Source organism: Nanorana parkeri, unplaced genomic scaffold (assembly GCF_000935625.1).
Source record: "Nanorana parkeri isolate BGI_ZX_2015 unplaced genomic scaffold, ASM93562v1 scaffold1476, whole genome shotgun sequence".
Lineage (NCBI taxonomy): Eukaryota > Metazoa > Chordata > Amphibia > Anura > Dicroglossidae > Nanorana > Nanorana parkeri.
Window position 1 is genome coordinate 325,065 of NW_017307744.1, and position 20,066 is coordinate 345,130.

At 43.0% G+C, this 20,066-nt stretch overlaps 1 protein-coding gene across 2 annotated transcripts in view; it reads right to left on the minus strand.

Moving 5' to 3' along the window:
* Positions 1 to 1,575: 1,575 nt before the first annotated feature.
* GAS2L1 (growth arrest specific 2 like 1) overlaps positions 1,576 to 20,066 on the minus strand; it is a 25,878-nt gene continuing 7,387 nt past the window's right edge. The window contains exons 2-4 of one of the 2 annotated variants that reach the window (XM_018570194.1): positions 19,123 to 19,230; positions 8,360 to 8,456; positions 2,523 to 2,683 (exon numbers count right to left, since the gene is read on the minus strand). In XM_018570194.1, coding sequence (XP_018425696.1) covers positions 2,589 to 2,683; positions 8,360 to 8,456; positions 19,123 to 19,230 — 300 coding nt within the window. In that variant the 3' untranslated portion in view covers positions 2,523 to 2,588. Of the gene's footprint in view, positions 2,684 to 8,359; positions 8,457 to 19,122; positions 19,231 to 20,066 lie in introns of those variants that run through there. The other variant, XM_018570193.1, reaches the window with a different exon arrangement.

Below are 20,066 nucleotides of genomic sequence, written 5' to 3' on the forward strand. Positions count from 1 at the left end.
CCGCTCACTTTCCAGTTCAGCTATGTTGTCCTAGATTGCTCACTTCTCCTGCCTTCTCCAGACTCTTCACCCTTTTGTGAATAACCCTGTTAGTAATCTCCAGTAGGTAGCTATTACCTTTCAATATGTAAAATAACTACACAGTTAAGAAAATCAGCTATTCTGACTGCTACCAGTTAGGAAACCAAATGTGCCTTAACCGTCTACACATTTTCTTTATTGTTATGTACACATTATTTCATACATTCAGTTTATCAATGAAAACACCTTCTCTCTGTCTCTCTTTTCTATCACCCTCTCTTCTCAATTTACCATGACATTTTTAATGGATAACTCCCGGCAAACAGCTAAATAAGCTCAAGTACATAAAGTACATAGCTGTTCTATCTTCTATTTCTTACCATTCAGTCCTGAGATTTACACAACCCAATTAGACAGCCAGGTTGGTGACTTTTTTTTTTTACTGCAGTTGAGCAATAAAGATAGATTGCCCCCGGTCTGTGATTGGACAATACAGGAAGATCAACAGCTTAACCTTCTAATCACTCTGCTCTCTCCTCCTGTCAAAGGCAGCACAACTGATAGGTTCCTGGGGTTGCTTTGCAGTTTCCCAATCTGTGTTTCTAGAGACCGAAACCAAGTCAAATCCAAGTGCTTATACGAGTTACATTTATAATAAATATAATGGTCTTTTTTAAGGAGTACATACTGTAAGTGCATTGGTGTTTTGTTTTAGTTCAGATTTAATTTGCAACATGTATGACAGCCAATTCTTGGATTATGCTACTGTTTGAATTTTCGAGTTCTGATGGCTTTTATATAGACTACCATCTATTTTGAAAAGCAATTCATTTTTTAAATGCTTGCCTTCAGAAATTCATGATTGACAAGTCGTCCTCCCAGCAAAATTTGTGGAACCTAACCTAGCTGAACCATATAGAAAAGGTACATGGCAAAATGAGATATTAATCATAGGCTTTTAACTGTAAAACCATGCTGCTATTTTGACTGTTTCCTGAGAATTTACTTACATACAGCAGTGATAATGTACTTAAACACACAGTACACAGCAGGTTTGGAATGCATATCACAGGTAGCCATGAAGTTGGAATTTCTTTTTTTGGTGGGCCATTAGCAGCAAACATCTAGATGATTGCCAAGTCCATGCAGTAGATGTCATCATTTTTATAGTGTCAAAACTATTCACAAGATAACTGCTCCGCGAAAATGTGATTGCCTAGATAGGTATATCAAAAGAAAGAGCATACTATCCTGAGTAATGGTAACAACCTGGGATGTAGGGCTTCTCAGCAGGCATGTAACAAGGTGAATTACTTTATCCAAGAACAGGAATGAAGAGAAAATGATTTTCTGTTTCTTACATTTTCAACAAGTGCATGCATGCACATTCTGTAATATTCTATAGAGTATGGATGTGTAGTCATGCTTGCTCTGCTGAACATTCATGTGCAAAGTGTAGTGCTATAGTTGGTGCGGTTTCATGAGTAGCCCTGATTATTTTAACCCCATCCTAACATCTTAGGACTAAAGCATAATTTGCATAATATCAATTACCAGCGAAATGCATGTATCAGAATAGAGTGGGAATAACTACACTAAAGACTCCACTCAGCCACCAGGATGATCTGCTTGTACTCCTGAATCAGAAAAGAAAACAGACTGAAGAGCTCTCCATGAACGTCGGGTAGGTGCAGGTTTGGGTGGAGAGTTTGCAGTTCTATTATTAAGTGGGGTGGGGATTCGGGATGGGGACCTGTCTGGTTGAGTGTCTACCCGTGATCGGATCTTTGGGCGCAGTTTAAGTTTATAGATGGAAGGTACTCTATCTGGGCGTTTTATGTTTTTTTTGGGCCGTAAGACCACCCCACTAGTATCCGCTTCAGCTGCTGCAGATGGCTCTTCTGGCTCCACTTCCTCCTGAAGGTCCTCAGAAGCAGGTGGGCAGGAACTATCATCTGAAGAGCTAGACAGAGCAGGTAGTCTTCTCCAATTAGATGCAGTAAGTGCTACAGTGTTCCCCTCTGCATTCTGCTCCCTTGCTCCTCCAGTAATATAGAAGTTAAGTGAAGAAGAAGAGGAGCTAGAGGAACAGTATGCAGAGTCTATAGCAGCTGGCTCACAAGGAGGTGGACTTAGCAAGATGGTTCCTTGTGCTCTTCCAGTATTCTCTGAAGCCCCCAGGAGTCGTGTATTTTCCAGGAACTCTTTTTCAAAGCTGCTATACATTTGTTGCTCCTGACAAGCATCCAGAGGCTGTGGTGTATATCCCAGCTGTCTTCTTGCATTCGTTTTGGGAGGCTCTGTTTCAGGACAAGTACTAGGGGGCTTGGAAGCATTAGGAGTTGTCAATGAATGTTGTCCATCCTTATTGCGTGTAATCATCATAACTGTCTTCTTGTTATTTGGGGGCCCTTGACTTCGGGCACGCCTTGTTGAAGGTCCAGCACTTGAAATACCTTGAGTTCTGCTTCGATCAGACACTGCAGGTTGGGATACCTGGGATCGCCGGGAAAGAGGACCGCGGTCCTGGGACTGACTCCGTGCTACTGAAGTACGAAATCCTGGTCTTAATACTTCTGATGATTTTCTGCCAGCCGGGGCACTCTGGACAGAGGAGGCAGAAGAGTCACTGTCACCAGAATAGCGCCGGGAACGAGGAGGCCTGAGACAGAAGGAAGGAGTGAGATGTAGCAAAGACAGAAAGTAAATTATCAGGAAATATTCAATGACAGAAAATGTCAGAAAAAAAGAGTTTGTATTACATGCAACTCTAATTTATCAGAGATAAATGCATAGAATTATAAACTGTACACATTCAAATAATATCAGATACCAAAATTAGTTTCAGAATTTCTAATGTTGTAAAATACGAAAGTTAGTCACCTAAACTGCTTCCGACAGAGACCTATACTATAGTGATATGCAAGGCATGGGAGTAGGGGGAAAAGAGTTACTACAACTCGCTAATGCCTTCCAGATTAAAGCATTTCTAAACCCTAACAATGGACTTCTCTTGTTTGGTCTCTTGGCCACTCTATGTTATGCAAAGTGGGAGAAGGACGGGGTCCTATCTTGATTCTGTTGAACTTATACAGAAGGATAAGTTAGCATTGTCATCCAAGGACTGGAAGTGTCCTAATGGTAGAATCAATAGGTGAAAATAAAGGAAAAAAGCTTGAAAGTTTTGTTTTTGTAATAATAAAGCACACCATTTATAATATATTTGTGCATCTAAAAATAAAGTGTAACATTTGTAGCTTGGGTATTGTTCAGCTTTAAATTAACATAAATAAATACAATAAAAAAAATCAGCACTTTAGTCATGATGAATTTGATAAACTATTACCCAGAGTCTGTTAAAAATGGGTAAAAATACTGTCTACACAGGTTCTAGATTTCTTTTTTTGCCCCATCGTATGATCACAGTTTAGCTGCAGCTATTGGTGCTATTAGGCCTGTGGTTTGGAATCACTGCCCTAGGGGACTAGATACTGGATTGCCAAAGAGAACTGTAGGATTATTTTTAATGCTAACGCTAGAAGATCTGAATGACTGTTTCATACAAAAATATAAAAAACATCTTTTGTATGAATGATAAAAGGGAACAAAAAATGATGTCCCGTAAAGGGCAGTAGGGGGAGGAAGGAGTTAGTAAGAGCTGATCTTATTGATGGATTAATCTAGGCTGAAATAGGAGAATCTCTAAAAAATCTAAAGTTTTAGGTTTGCTGTAGCTAAACACAATATAAAACAACTGTTACGTTGTAATTTGCTGCTCCTGACATTTACAGCTAACTATAATATAACAAACTTTTTATTAGGGATGCACAGATACTTTTCGAGTACCAGTGCAGATACTTGGCATTTTCATGAGAACTACCAGGGTTGCAGCGGTTGCAGCTGGGACCTGGCTCTGGCGCCCCTCCACTGTCCTGAAATCATTAGTCGATATTGTTTTAGAAAAACTGTCACATGACAATAAACAAAAATGTATCAGTACTTGTACTTGTAAGTACTCGGCAAGTACCAGTACTCGTACTCCCAAAACTGGTATCTGTGCATCCCTTTATTTATATTTATAAAAACAGAATCGTACATTAAAACAGAGATGTACAAATCCCAGGAGCTCCGTGTGCTCCTTACACATGACAGCTGCCTCCTAATTTTTGAATTTTTCTCTAGTGTAGTCTTGGAGCTCAAAAGTATCGGTACATGTACTCGTACTTGTAGCGAGTACTGTACTTGGTATCTGTGCAACCCTACTTTTTATTATTTTTTTTTCACTTTCAGGTAGATACTAGAAAGTTTGCAACATTTTTTGGGGTCTCTGGGAACCTAAATTGAAAGTAAAGTCAGGAAAATAAAAAAAACTGCTGGGAGGTCAAGATTTTTGGCAGGTGAGACATGCAAAGCCTATTTTGGCAACACATTCTTCCTTTTGTATTTTCTGTGCACACTGTATGGTGAATGCACCTTACAGTGTACACACTCAGCCCATTCATGGCATCTCAAGTAGGGATGAATTTCGGCCAGCGGCCGCTGTCAAGGTGCAATGCAACCAGCGGGGCATTCGTCCATCAACGCTCTCTACATCTGCTCTATTTTATTTTGTTCAGCCTGTGTTTTAAACAAAAAAAACAGAAACGTGTATAGAGGACCCAAGAATGGGATGGGTGCTGGGGAGGATGTCATTCCTGTGCACATTTGTAGGAGTTACGTCATTGTTGGCCACCCAGTGGAGAAAGAAGATGGCTGGAAAATCGGAAGTGCTGGTAGCAGGGGGACACAGTGGGGGACTGAAGATCAATCTGACAGCACTGGATAAGGGCACACTTGTAAGGTAAGTGAACCTTAATGTACAAGTATGCTGTGCATACTTGAACACTAGGGCAAAAACCCAACAATTACACATTGGTTTGCTTCTGCTTTAAATAGTGAGTTTCTGGGCCTGCACACCTGCTCTTCGAACCCACCCTTTTGAATTTTGTACTTTTTTTTACATTATGCAAAATGCAACAAAAAAGCAGACACAACTAAAATATCTCTTTTCGTAAACACTGATACCTTAATACCCTAAATAAATCTTTGAACTGGTATTTGTACAGTCCATTAAAGCCTGACTTTTTGATAGAGTATCTGCCAAATACATGGCCAGGGTAAATAGTACATGCTGCAATATCTTCTGCAGATTAAATTTAGATACTTTCAGGCTTTTCCAAAAGCAGTTGGGGCAGGAGATGTGCAAAGGACTAAACCCACAGCAACCAATCAGATGTCATTTAGACAAAAAGTAATTTCTGCTTGCTTACACATTATTGTTTCTCTGCACTGGCTTATTGGCAAAGTCCTTCTACTGGTTTCCACTGGTTTAAGTCCAGGAAAGATTTTACTGAGCAGCTCCAGAACAGGTAGCGTGATACTTTTAGGGACACTTCTCTGCTTATTGGGAATGGGTGGACAGTAGAATTTGCACAGATAAAACGAGGATGGGAGGGGTGGTATTTTCAGGGACACAGGGAATCAGGATAAAAATACATGGACATTTTCCAGGTATGGTGTGCTGTTGATCCACACAGTCATTTCCAGGGGCATTTCCAGGTGTTATCAACTTGAGTGTAGGAGCACTGGTATTTGCAGGAACACTACTGATGAGAGTGATGGGGAACATGGAAATTGGCAGGAAAAGGCAAAAGTAGAAGAGAAAAAGTATACATAATTTTCAGAATTGTTATCAAGTAACTGGGTACATTTCTGCTGGTGCAGCTAATATAATGCAGCATATGATGTTAAAAATGCCTACATAAGTGCTAACAATCTATTAGGTTAACTTATAAACTAAACTACATGTTAACTTTTAACAGATTCTCATTTGTATTTAAATGCAGCCAAGTCAAGAACAAATAAATGATTAAGTGGTGATAACGACCTTTGTACATTTATGAAATGCCCTTGTTAATAAAATACTTTATAATCCTTGCAAAATACAAAATTAATGATTATAAGCAAGTTAAAATGACATGAACAAAATATAAAAAGGTAAAAGCATAGTGTGGTCAAGAGGTCAGCAGTTTCCTTTCTACTAATAAATGTTTATTTCTGTCAGTCGTCTTGAGCAGCTGACTATCCATAAGGCTATGCATTATCTAACATTGCTGTTATGTCCATCGTATCCACGTGATTATGTTCTGTTAACGTGGATGCCTTCTGACTTTCCTGAATCATTTTCAAAAGACATCCTTTAAAAGCTACAAAAAACACATCATGTCTATGATCATTACATTCACTCCAGTTAAGGAGTGCTGTTTAATTGTGGCTGTTATAAATGTTTCATTTAAAGAATAAGTGCATTTTGACATACTTATACTTAACATTCTTTAAAATGTCCAGGCAAGTGTTGAAATATAACCTTTCACCTGCCTATAATCTACAGTAACACAACAAAGTAATCTAACTGCAGGGAATGGCTCACATGTAATGAGTACAGAAGCTAACAGAAATAACACTCGGTCAGGTACTGGAGACATACACTAGAAAACACTGAACAGAGCCAGCTACGAAATCAGATAAAGTGATGGGAATACTCACAGCTATAGGTCCTCTTTACTCGAAGATACTAAACATGACTGAAGGGCTTGAGATTCTATCTATAGATCTCCCGCCATGCTTTGTATAGGAAAGACATGTGGTGGTGAGGGATCTACATCTATGGTTTGTGTGTTATAATTACAACTGTTCACCTTTTTCTTGTCCCCCAGGGACTTCTTCTAGGATCATCAATGTTCTGCCAGTTTAAATTCCCTAGCTGATGGTTAATAAAATTATCAGCAGACTAAGGACTCTACGGATGGATTTAACCCTTTCGCTGCCAAGCCCTCCGGAACATTTTTCAAATCAGCTGGCCAAGCCATTTTTGAATTTTCTGCAATTTTTTCCTATTGGTTTGATTTTCAACTGCTGCGTTGCTAGCGTTTGTAAAAGACCCCCCAAACCATATATTTTCTGAAAGCGCAGGCCCGGTAGAATAAAAAGATGGTGATACTAAATTTGTAGGCCCTGCGATAATTGCGCAAATGTTTCTCAAATTAATATTAAACCGATAAAAATACACAATTCAATTGTTAAAACACACAAAAATCAGTATCCGTGCACAAAAAAAATTATTTTCTGACTAAATCTAAAAGATAAAACTGTATTGAGTTAATAATTGGTGGAGGCATACAGGGGAAAGACCAATGTGTGTGTTGGAGGAGGGATACCAGGGAAAGAACAGTCTACAGTATGTGCTGAAGGAAGGATACAGGGGAAAGACCAATGTGTGTGTTGGAGGAGAGATTCAGGCTGGGTTCACACCTTGGCGTATTGAATATGCGCATCTGTCGCGCATTTTTTTACCGCGATTCGCGGTAAAAAAGTTGCGCGACCGTCGCGCGAGCCAACATGTGTGCTGGAGGTGTCATTTCATTGGGGAAGGGCCAAGAAGAGGCTGATTTGCACAGTGAATTAAATGTATTATATAGGTGTTTCTATGTACAGTAATTGTATGTTGATATTTATTAATATATCAACTTATTATAAAGCTGAAGAAAGATACTGACTGAACTAATGTTGATAAGCTCTACTGTATATGGACCTTGGCTACACCTTCCAAGGTCAAATATTTTTCTTCCTGTTTTGCTTTTTTATTTCTTCTTTTCACTCTCTTTAATTGAGAGCCCATCATACCTTCCTTCATCTCCTTTCTTTCCTCAGCCTCATCTCTTCTAACTTCTTTCCTCCTCCTAATACTACTGCTGTTCTTTTTCTATCAATGTGAATGCCAGATTATAACAGCAAGGACCATGGTCCTTTGGCTTTGTTTGTTTCTTATTTATTTGTGTTATATTTGTTGTTGTATATACAGTATATTCCTTTATATTGTCTGTTAAAAGAAAAATGATCTGATTAAAAAAGGAGCATGGTCCTTTTGATTCCCCTATGAACTGTTCCTTAAACACTCTAAGCCATTCGATAATGTTTGCACTTATGGGGAGTCTCAAGGTTGAATACCTACATTTTTTTAGTTCTGTTTTGTGTTCCCACAAGATTGGTTAGGTTGGCCACTAGGCATTCATGGTGTTGTAGCTGCCAGCTTGTATATCATTTAAACGGTGTATTCTTGTTATACATCAGATTCAACACATGTTTTAAACCAATAATTGTTCACCTGACTAAATATCTGGAAATTTTATTGAAAAGGGCATTGAAATGAAAAAAGTCTAGTACAATTTGCTTAGATATTTTAAAAGCTATCAAGCTCCAAAGAAAGACTTCTATAACCTACTATTGCCGGGATACTTACAAACAAACTGACATCTGCAGGGATCATGTTTGTCCAGATAATGTTCTAGAGTGTCCCATCCTCCCCCAACGCGCACCATGACATGACTCCGCAGAACCTACAAAGAACAGAGGGATTAATCAGAAGGTTTGCTGGGCATGCCATGATGTAAGCAAAACATATTTATTCAGATTTGTTTAACAAGCTACTACAAATGGGCATAATTATGAATGAAGTGCAAAACCCATAGCAACTAATCTGACTCTAGTTTACAGCGCCATATAAGATTAAACCAAATTGATTGCTATGGGTTACTACTCTTTGCACAGTAATGATAATTTCTGCATTTTTAAAAAAAATAATCCTGATAATGTTATTCAATAACTACATGTGAATCAAACTACAAATTACATTTCAAATTAAAGTGTATGTACAGTACAGCCATTTTTTAAAAATAGTTTTGAATATGAGCAGGAAAGGGTTAAACCCCATGCCAGTTTGCTTTTAGCTGTCTGTGTACCATTGCAGACATTTCCCTTCACTTCCTGGCCCACAGATACAACAGACATTTAGCAGAAATCGCCCAAACTAAGGGGATTACACTCATAGACAGTTTTCCCCAACACAGGTGTCCCCACTGGAAGAATTACCCAAACCTTGTACTCTGGGGACAAATCTAGAATTTGTATATCCCTTATCTTTCTGTCTCAGCTGTACAAATAGAGGGGAAAATCTCCCCAATGGGGGCTCAGGCAGCAATGAAATCCTAACAGATGGTTTTGCCTAGAGTTACACTTTAATGCACTCACATTTGTAAGCAGTGTTTGGCAAAGTTTGAGGATTATTTTTTTTTTTACTGTGCAAAATAAACAGATAGCATATTAGGCTGTACAAAGTCATAAAATTAATATTGTACAGATACATGACTACACAAAAAAATGATAACACAATAAGTGATAACAATATTCTAGGAATTATATCATACCAAGCAACAGGGCAATTCCTACCTATTTCGCTGCCCGAGGCAGCCAGAAGAAGTGGGCTGAGCTGTCAGCCAAGCGCAAGGTGGACTAAGCTGTCAGCCTGGGAGGCGGGAGTTTTAAGTCGGCTGTGCTGCGCCCCCTCCCCTGTACCCCCCCCCCTCAAAATGAGATGCCATCTGAGGCTGCCTCAATATGGGGACACTCCTGCCAAAACTGTGCTCCTTCTAGCACAGAGGGATCACAATGATGAAATCAAACCCATATTGGGTGACAGGGTTTAGAAATGTGCATCCATTTCAGGCACAGAATGGAATGCATACAAAGGTTAAGCTCAGTAATGGGAATAAAATGTAGTTCTGAATAGAGAAAAGCCCTAAGGGCTTGTTCACACGACGCCCGGATTCAGTACGGACCAGATCCGTGCGCTCCTGCACCCAAAATGCATCCCAATGTATCCCTATGTGTTTTATGGGCTACAGTTCTCACGAGCGCAGTCCGTTCCGGTCCAGACAGAAAAAATACTGCATGTCACATTTTGTCCGATCCGGATACGGTCTGGAAATGCACGAACGCGTCAAAAACCCAATGAAAACGCGCCGAAAACACACTGCACTGCAGCTAACATACTGGCAGCCCCACTCCCATAACTGGAACACTTCAAAAACACACTGCATGCATAGCACCGCATCTGCAGATCAGCACCACATCGGGACCAGATCAGGACCAGAAAATCATGTGAACAAGCCCTCAATGCTGACAACTATATTACCACTTAGACCCCATTCACACTGAGCTACATCAAAAAAAGGGCTTTTTCAGCGCTGATTTGAACTGAGCGACATTGAACTACATTGAGCTACAGTGCACATTTTGTTGCACTATGTAGCGCTTCTTTTGGCAGCCTATTGGGGCCAAATCGCACAGAATCCGCTGGAAAAATAGATCATGTTCGAGCGACAAGCTTCAGCTACAAGCTACAGGGGATCTTTAAATGTGAGATGTGAACAGCTCCATTGAACAAGCTACATTGAGCGATTTTTGAGCGATATCTGAGCGATTTTTGAGCGGAAATTGCACTACAAATCGCTCAGTGTGAATGGGGTCTCAGTGTTATTACAAGAAACGTTTGAGTATCCAATGCTGATAAGAACTGCATCACAGGATTCTTTTATGCTCTAGTGCTCCTTTTCTCATATTTGGTAGGTAAAATAATAAACCAGTTAATTTAGAACAGGAGTGAGAGTAGGAAGATAATGTCCTCCATTTCACAACCTATCATACTTGCAGTCATCCATGTTCAGTCTACCACTGCACTAGGAACTAGGACATTACCCATATAATGGCTCATTTTACAGATTTATGTGATTCATTTCTGGTAATATGACTTTCAGAAACCTCTGGCAGAAAACACAGCATGGACATCATGTTCTGGCAGTACAATTGAATACAATGAAGTACACCAGCCAGTGCACAGTATGCCCATACAGGAAGAACAGCCTGACTCTTCTGCCATGCCTATGGAAGCAATGAAACGCCGTCTAGAATTTGGAGATCCAAAACACATACCAGTAATGGATGAAATATGAGAGAATTGTAGAGCAGAGGGGAAAGAACGAGGTGACTTAACCTCAGTCCTGAATAATTCAAGCGACAGCTCATGTTCCACGTTTACTCACTCACCAGTCCTATTGTCAGAGTCCAATGGAGAGGAACTGGGGATATTAACCTTTTCACTGCAGATGCCGGGTAATAGGATCTGTCACATGCCAGCACACAAACTCTAGATCTTTTCTACCTAACTAGCCTTTCAGATGACGATGTCAAATAAAGGAAATGTTTCCACTTTACATATGACATAATGGGACAAATATTGAATGTTCCTGCAACCGAGCTGAAACCATAAACACCCACCCTAACGTTCTTGCTCAGCTACAGAGAAGATTTCATACTTAGTTACTAACAAAAAATTGAATTTGCGTGTTGAATGTATATATTTCAATGACTGGAATATCCCTATTTATATAGTTAAGAAGGAAATAAACTTGTGATTGGCTCCAGTCACGTTTCGTCCAACAATTTTTGACCTGGCCCTTTCGACAAAATTTTATAAAACATTTGACTTTTGTGGAAGTGGAGGGATGCTGGCAGGGCCGCACACTGCTCATAAGTCAGCAGGAAATTTAAGTACTCTATGGCCGGCTTTACCCCTAATAATGAGTATAGTAGGAGCAAATGACAGGCCTTTAATTTTTTTTTTTTTGCGATATAGAATCGCAAAAAAAAAAAAGAATTTTTTAAAAATGCGCCCTCACGGAAAGTGTTATCACCCCGCGTGGGGGTCGCCATATCCATACACTTGCCGTACAGACAATGCGCAAGTGTCTGTACGGCAAGTGTACAGACATGGCGCCAGAAGACGAGCATCATCATTCCGTGCAGGGTGATCAGGCTTGTCTTCTGGTCGCTGTTTACCACAAAAAAGATGGCCGACGACAGTAAACCTCATTGCTGGCAGCCATCTTGCACATGCTCGGTGCGTCTCAGCTACCACAAACAAAATGGCCGCCGGCCCTGAGGTTTATTGTCGGTTACATAGTTAGTCAGGTTGAAAAAAGACACAAGTTCATCGAGTTCAACCTATAGACATAGGTGGCAGCGGGCATGTACTGCGCATGCACAGTGTGTCCCTGCCCACAACAAAGATGGCCGCTGCAGTGAGTACCACAACCCTTTTGCCCAGACAAAAAGCACTGTAAAAATCATACTGCACAAAGTGCTGTATTTCCAGTGTTGCACGGATGACAGCAGCAGCTTCAACAGTGAAGGGCTTTGGTCACATACCCACCCCCTCCTCTCCATTCACAAAAAGCCTTGTTAGTATCTGAAACCTCTTCAAAACCTCCTATGTCCTTCTTGCAATATGATATCCAAAACTGTACCCCATATTCTAAATTTGGCCATACACTGTGCATTTTGTCTTGATTGTTCCATTCATGCTAAACAGACTGAGCTATCATATTCTGACAGTGGTGTCTGTGCAGCTGTCAGAATACCTATCAGTGAATGCAGCTGATTAGCTGCCGCCACCTTTTGGCTGAGACTTTTTGGACTGGCTTATTCTGCATAAATTGATAAAAAGTTACTTTTGTCAAACAGAGGGGCCACACACTGGAGGAATTTCCGCCGACTCAGCAGGACTTGGCCGAAATTCAAACAGCGTATGAGCAGCTTTAAAGTAGCCGTAAAGTATTGTGTACACAGGTAACTCTATACTAGCATCATGTGGATTTATTTTTACAAATATCATGTTTGATTTTGCAGTTGCTAAACTCTGCAAAACTCTGTTTTGAAAAGGACTTTTTTTACATTTAATGTACAAGAAGCAGTTTTGCTACCATGGCCTTGCCACGACAGTTCATCTGCCATTTAATTGTTCATGTTGCCAGTTTGTGGAGATAATTCTGCGTGATGGCACAATCCTTCTGTGGTTTTATACCGCTATAAAATTTTGTGTTGTCGGTAAAACGGAAAATTGTATCATACTTACCAGTAATTTTCCTTTCCTGGTGCCTTTCCATGGCAGCATACCAATGATAAGCTCCGCCCCCTTATCCCCACCCACAGGACCAGTAAAGATCTATAAAAAAGAGAGAGAGACTCCCCCTGCATTTTTGTAACTATGCGTCGATATACAGGGAGGGAAGTATGCTGCCATGGAAAGGCACCAGGAAAGGAAAATTACTGGTAAGTATGATACAATTTTAAGTTTTCCTGGTGCCTCCATGGCAGCATGCCAATGATAAATAACAAGCTGACAGGGTGGGCAAGTGTGATGCAAAAAAAGAGAATGCAGGGGGAGTCTCTCTCTCTCTCTTTTTTATAGATCTTTACTGGTCCTGTGTGTGGGGATAAGGGGCGGAGCTTATCATTGGTATGCTGCCATGGAGGCACCAGGAAAAGTAATTAGCAGTAGACTAATGTCAGACAGAAGATCCCACAAGTGGCCAATAAAAAACATGCATGCCACAGCCTAGCTATTTAATTCTTTGGGAACCAGCAACACAAATGTTACACTTACTTTAAGAAATAGCTCCAAGCCAGGTTACAAATTGTTTTATTCTGGAAATCCTATATAAATGAGTCAGTCACGGAAAACGCATTGGGCTTCCAGTGTTGGCCCACTTTTGAAAAAGCTACAACACTATTGAGTCACAGCCCTGCAACAGGCATGCTGGAAATGAGTGTCAAAAAGTGGCAGAATTGCTTTCCTCTATACTGGTTATGGGTCAGAGACTCGGAAAGCATTAAAGCCAAAGACAGCAAGCCAGGGAACTAACATTCTCAAAAAACAGGTCAACAATGTCAGCCCGCATACTTTTCTTATGACAGAGTCAACTTATAGTATTTAAAATATAATATATAATGAAATATATATGTGCACAGTTTACAGTTATTAATCTTATCAATTAATAATAATATTGTATTTGAAAAGCCTAGCCTCTGTGCGTAGTTTATGTATGTAAAAAAAACAGAGCAAAAGGAGCGCCTCCATAGTGTAAAACAGATTTAATAAAGGTAAAATACAGCTGGAAATGTACTTACAAAAGATTTGTAAAAAACGAGCATTGAATATAACGGTCTCAAGTGGATCAAGATGGACAAACGAAAGAACGAAGTGCAGAAATCGGAAGGGTAAGTGTTTAAGCCAGGGCCATTTAGACACTGATCTTCCTGCGGTTGACACGTTTCAGAGGTTAAACCTCTTTCCTCAGGGGTTGCTGTATTTTACCTTTATTAAATCTGTTTTACACTATGGAGGCGCTCATTTTGCTCTGTATTTCTACATACAAAAAACTACGCACAGAGGGGAAGTATTTTTTTTTGTGCGTGGGGGTAGTGTATTTTTTTATTTGTATGATGCTCCATTCACAACGCAGCAGGAATCCCTAATCTGGAGTTTACAAGAGGCAGCTGTCACCCATTCAAGTTAATGATCAGGTGATAGCCGCTGCATGTAAACTAGTGATTGCTTCCTAACCGCATGTAATCATATCACATACCATTACATGCGGTGTGCAGACATTTACATGTAGAGGCTGTCACCTGAACATTAACTTCAATGGGTGACAGCTGTCAAATGTAAATGCCAGTTTAGGGATTCCTGATGCAAGAAAACGCAAGTTCTTGATGCAGGAATCCCTAATCACACCAAAACTTACAGATATGAATGGGGCATTATTGTGAGTATATCAGTGTCCGTAGTACCATACCCAGGGGCGGACTGGGCCGGGGGGCAGGGAGGCAATTGCCCCCGGGCCTCTCTGATGCCTGGAGGCTGGGCTGGTGCTGCATATGGTTCCCTAGGCAGCCTGGAGGCTCCGGGGCTGCCAGCAATGTGTGCAGCAGCGCTGTCTTTCTCACAGCTCCTGCTGGCCTACTGTACAGTGCGGGCTCTCCAGGAGGCTGGGCATCTTCAGTGCCCTGCTGAGCTGCCTGCGGCTACTCAGAGCACAGAGTTGCCGAGCAGGAGCTCTGGGGGCAGTAGTCCTGTATTCTCCCTCAATCCTCCCTCCGTCCGGAAGTAGTGTTATGTTGGCCAGCATCAGGAGATCACTGCTGGTAAGTTATAGAGATGTACTCTTCAGAGTTCCCAGGGCATGCTGGTATTTTTAGTCCTGCTGGTTAGCCCCAAACTGTTTACATCTGGCCTAATTACTGCTTTCATTACCAGCACAGAACATATTACAAGACAGCTGAAATAAAGAGACGGCAAAATAAAAAATATTTTCCACATGTGTGTTATGATAATATGCAACATTGTTAAAGCCTAAATAAACTTTCAGTTTTAGGACGGGGGAGCTGTACAAGAACAAGACAAGGGCACATGGGGGCCGTACAAGTACAAGACAGGGGCACATGGGGGCCATACAGATAAAAGACGTGCACATGGGGGCTGCTCAAGTACAGGACAGGGGCACATGGGGTCCGTACAGGTAAAAGAAAGGGCACATGGGGGCTGTACAAGTACAGGACAGGGGCACATGGGGTCCGTACAGGTAAAAGACAGGGGCGCATGGGGGCTGTACAAGTACAGGACAGGGACACATGGGGGCCGTACAGGTAAAAGGCAGGGCACATGGGGTCCGTACAGGTAAAAGACAGGGGCGCATGGGGGCTGTACAAGTACAGGACAGGGGCACATGGGGGCCGTACAGGTAAAAGACAGGGCACATGGGGGCTGTACAGGTAAAAGACAGGGCACATGGGGGCTGTACAAGTACAGGACAGGGGCACATGGGGTCCGTACAGGTAAAAGACAGGGACGCATGGGGGCTATACAGGTAAAAGACAGGGCACATGGGGGCCGTACAGGTAAAAGACAGGCACATGGGGGCTGTACAAGTACAGGTCCGGGGCACATGGGGTCCGTACAGGTAAAAGACGGGCCCATTGGGGCCGTTAAGGTAAAAGACAAGGGCACATGGGGGCCGTAAAGGTAAAAGAGAAGGGCACATGTGGACCGTAAAGGTAAAAGACGGGCACATGGGGGCCGTAAGGATAAAAGACAGGGGCACATAGGGGCCCTCCAGGTAAAAGACAGGGGTACATGGGGGCCATACAGGTAAAAGACAGGTGGAAGTGGAGGAGGGCATGGCCTAGCAGCGCTGAGGAGGTAGAGGCTGGGCCCAGCAGCACTTGTCCAGCAGCGGAGGGGCTGACAGGTAAGAGGAGCACACATCTGCAGGGAAAGGGACCCCGAGCAGCCTACCTGTGACCCTGCAGAGCCCACCATAGTGAGTCTCAGGTGGGCTCTACATGGTCACTCTCAGGTGGGCTATGCAGGATCTTTGGTATGCGTGGGGTCTCAGGTGGGCTCTGCAGGGTCTATGGTGGGCTCTGCAGGGTCATCCTCAGGTTGGCTATGTGGGGTCTCAGGTAGGCGGTGTGGGGTCTCAGGTGGGCTCTGCGGGGTCTATGGTGAGCTCTGCAGGGTCACTCTCAGGTGGGCTATGTGGGGTCACTTGTATGTGCAGGGTCTCAGGTGGGCTGTGCAGGGTCTATGGTGGGCTCTGTGGGGTCTTAAGTGGGCTCTGCGGGGGTCTATGGTGGGCCCTGAATTGTCTCTGGTGGGCTGTGTGGGGTTTATGGTGGGCCCTGCAGCAGTGGGCGGCGATCTCTTCCTCGGCTTTGACGGTGCAGGCATGGGAACGTGTTCTGGAGGTAGGTATTTTTTCTTGGATGGGGTGTGGGTTACCATACAAAACTTTGCTAAGGGGCAGTGGTGTGGGGTCGGTTGTTGAGTTTGGGGGACCCCATACAAAACTTTGCTATGTGGCCCTGTGATTTCTAGTTACACCCATGGGCCTTATCTATCAATGCAGGTAAAAAATAATGCCCAGGACCAAATTAATATTAAACATGGCTCTACTCATGCCCCGTAAAAAGGCCACACCACTCCCCTTAAAATTGCACACATGGTACTGCACAGTATAAGCATTACTGTTTACATGTTATACATACATGAAAGTGGCTGGCAAGGGAGTGGAAGAGGGAAGAGGGATAGCAGGAGGGGGGCTTAGTTGCTGCACCGGGGTCCTCTGGGTTGTATGTGCCCCCTTGGCCAAAAGTTGCCAGTCAGCCCCTGACCATACCGGATATAGTTAAATATTATTTTAAAGTATGAAATTTAGCAAGCCGCCCCCATGGGAGAAAATTGTCGAGTGGCCCCCGAGTTAATTAAGTTTGAGACCCCTGCAGTAGTAGTAGCAGTTTTATTTCCCTGGCAGAGTGCTCAATATGTTCACAATGTACCTGGCAAAGAATAATTTTTGCTTAGCATTGCCCTGGAAGAGTGGCCAATGAGGTCATCATGTGCCTGACAAACTGCTTCTTTGTGTGCTCAACATGTTCCTGCCAGAGAATCCCATGTGTTTAGAATGTAGCTATCAGAGTCTATTGTACTCAGCATATTCCTAGCAGTCATTTATGTGCTTAGCATATTCCTGGCAAATTGCACCATAGGCTCGGTGTGTCCTTAGCAAACCATTCCATGTTGTTAGCAAGTCCTTAGCAAAGTGTTTTATGTGGTTAACATGTCTGTGATAGTGTCTGTGCAATGCCACACTGCAAAAATGGTTCAAGAATGGTTTGAGGAACACAAGAAGAAGTTTGAGGTTTTGACTTGGACTCCAAATTCTCCTTCTCTTCAGGTCTTAATCCAATCGAGCATCTATGAGATGTTCTGGAAAAACAAGTCCAATCCATGGAGGCCCACCTCGCAACGTACAGGACTTAAAAAAGATCTGCTACTGACAGCTTGTTGCCAGAAACCACAGTATACCTTCAGAGGTCTAATGGAGTCCATGCCTCAATGGGTCAGGGCTGTTTTGGCAGCAAAAGGGGGACCTGCTTAATATTAGGCAGGTGGTCATAATGTTATGGCTGATCAGTGTATATATAACACTGATCAGCCATAACAGCAGTACGAAAACAGCAATACGAATGATTGCTGCTCTCTGTTTTACATGTACACTAACAGCAATGTAGACGTCTAAATGCATAAACGTATTGAGATTGGATGCTTAGTTTGTTAGTCCAGTTAAATGTACAGTCTTAAAGGTCAATTTCATCCAAAACTGAAATTTTACAGGTCTATTCACATGAGGGTGAAGAGTTAGGAGAAGTGAACAATCTAGGATAACATAGCTGAACTGGAAAGTGAGCTGAATTGGAGAATTTTTCCAAATCAGCTATGTTGTCCTAGATCAGGGGTGCCCATAAGATTGATCGCGATCTACCAGTCGATCGCGTAGAGATCACTGGTAGATCGCGATGTCCTCTCCTCCCGCCCGTGGGTCTTCTCCTCTGGATCCCCATCTGTATGCAGCGGGGATCCGAGGAGAAGTGAAGGAGCCGCTGCGGCCGGCGGCGGGGGGGGGCGAAGGACGGAGCCGCTGTCACTTAACTAAGGCCGAGCGGTGAGGAGAGAGAGAGACGCTCGGCCAGGATCTGACAGTCGGCGCCTCTATCTCCCCTCACCGCTCGGCCTTAGTTCTGTAACAGTGGCTCTGGGGCCTCTGGGACGCACTGGAATGTAAGCCGGCCGACTCTCTACGTTCAGGGGCAGGAGGGGGCGTGGGGTTGTATTGAAGTCAATGGCACCGCAGTCATGCCTCCCGCCCACAGTGTGATCGCCCGCACCCGAAACGCAGGCACATTAGTGTCTGCATTCCGGTCCAGTGCGATCTGCAAAAATAGTGCTTGCAGCATTTTTGCGGATCCCACTGGACTGGAACGCAGGCACTAATGTGCCTGGGTTCTGGATGCAGGCGATCGCACTGTGGGCGAGGGGCCTGCCTGCGGTGCCTGTCTGCGGTGCCATTGATTTCAATGCACTGCCACACCTCCTCCCGCCCCTGAATGCAGGTGTTTTTTTCGTTGGTGGATCTCATTGAGCTTGTAATTTGAAAAGTAGATCTCCAGACGAAAAATTGTGGGCGCCCCTGTCCTAGATTGTTCACGTCTCCTGCCTTCTCCTAACTCTTCACCCTTATGTGAATAACCCTGTAAGTTTTTAATGTGTGTAGAAGTTCCATTAGTGAGATTTCCTTGTAGTACTTTCTAACTCCATCAGGGAACTGAGATAGCATTACTTGGCTGTGTAATAGCAGTGACGGTTATACATCTGGTGGAGATACCTGGTTGGTGAAGTTTCTGAGAGATATCAAAATTCAGTCTGAAATGCAACTAACCAGCAAAATACCAGTTTTGAGTTAAGCTACACTGAAAATGCATTCTTACCCGCACAAAGATGAGCGTATTACTGTCCCCAACCTGATATTTTCCCTCTGACACTTTAATCATTGGAAACTGAGATGGACAACGGCAGCAGCCTAAAATCTCACGAACCTGCAAAGAGAAAAGAAGAGTGTTAGGAGACAACAAGGTGACAGTATGTACCTACATAGGGCCAGCTAAAATGAGCGGCCCAGAAAGGACTTTCATTTGTCCATTTTTCTCTTCTCTTATTAGTGTCACATACCAGTGCTTCAGACCTAAAGAAATCCTAGGTCATGTGCAGGGCCGGTGCTAGGATTTTTGCCAACACAGGCAAAGTTGAATTTTTGCCCCCCCCCACCCCGCAACCAACCCCCGACCCCCTGTCGCGCTGGGCCTGCTCCCTATCAGCATGTTTTGGGTTTTTTCTCGACACGCGCGGCACCTCTGGCAGTTGCCGGCCAGCTAAATTAGGACCCCCACCTGGAGCTCCTCCCACCGGACCAACGCTGACTCGCCGCTGCTCTCCCGCACCGAAGGTAAGTGAAGAAAAAAGAAAAAAAAACATAGCGCAAACATCGCGGCATTTTCACAAGTACAAGTACTTGTCAAAATGCCCTGTTTTTTCCACCCTCACCCTGCAGCGCCCTCAGGCGGCCGCCTGACTTGCCTTGCGGTAGCGCCGGGCCTGGTCATGTGGCTATGGTAAATCAAATATGGCAACTAGGACACATATATATCTTTATAAATAAAGAACAGTAAAGGCCTGTGAGAATGCAAAACTCGCTTTAAGCAGGTCAGAATGAGGACAACGGCAGGTCAAACACATCTATCAATGAATTCTGATCTGAGAAGCATGTCAAACTGATGCTATCCAAGTCCAAAGCCCGTCAACACAGGTCCTAATACACATGTACCGTAATATGTATAGTATACGCTGTCTATAACAGCTTTGGGCTACTGGGTCT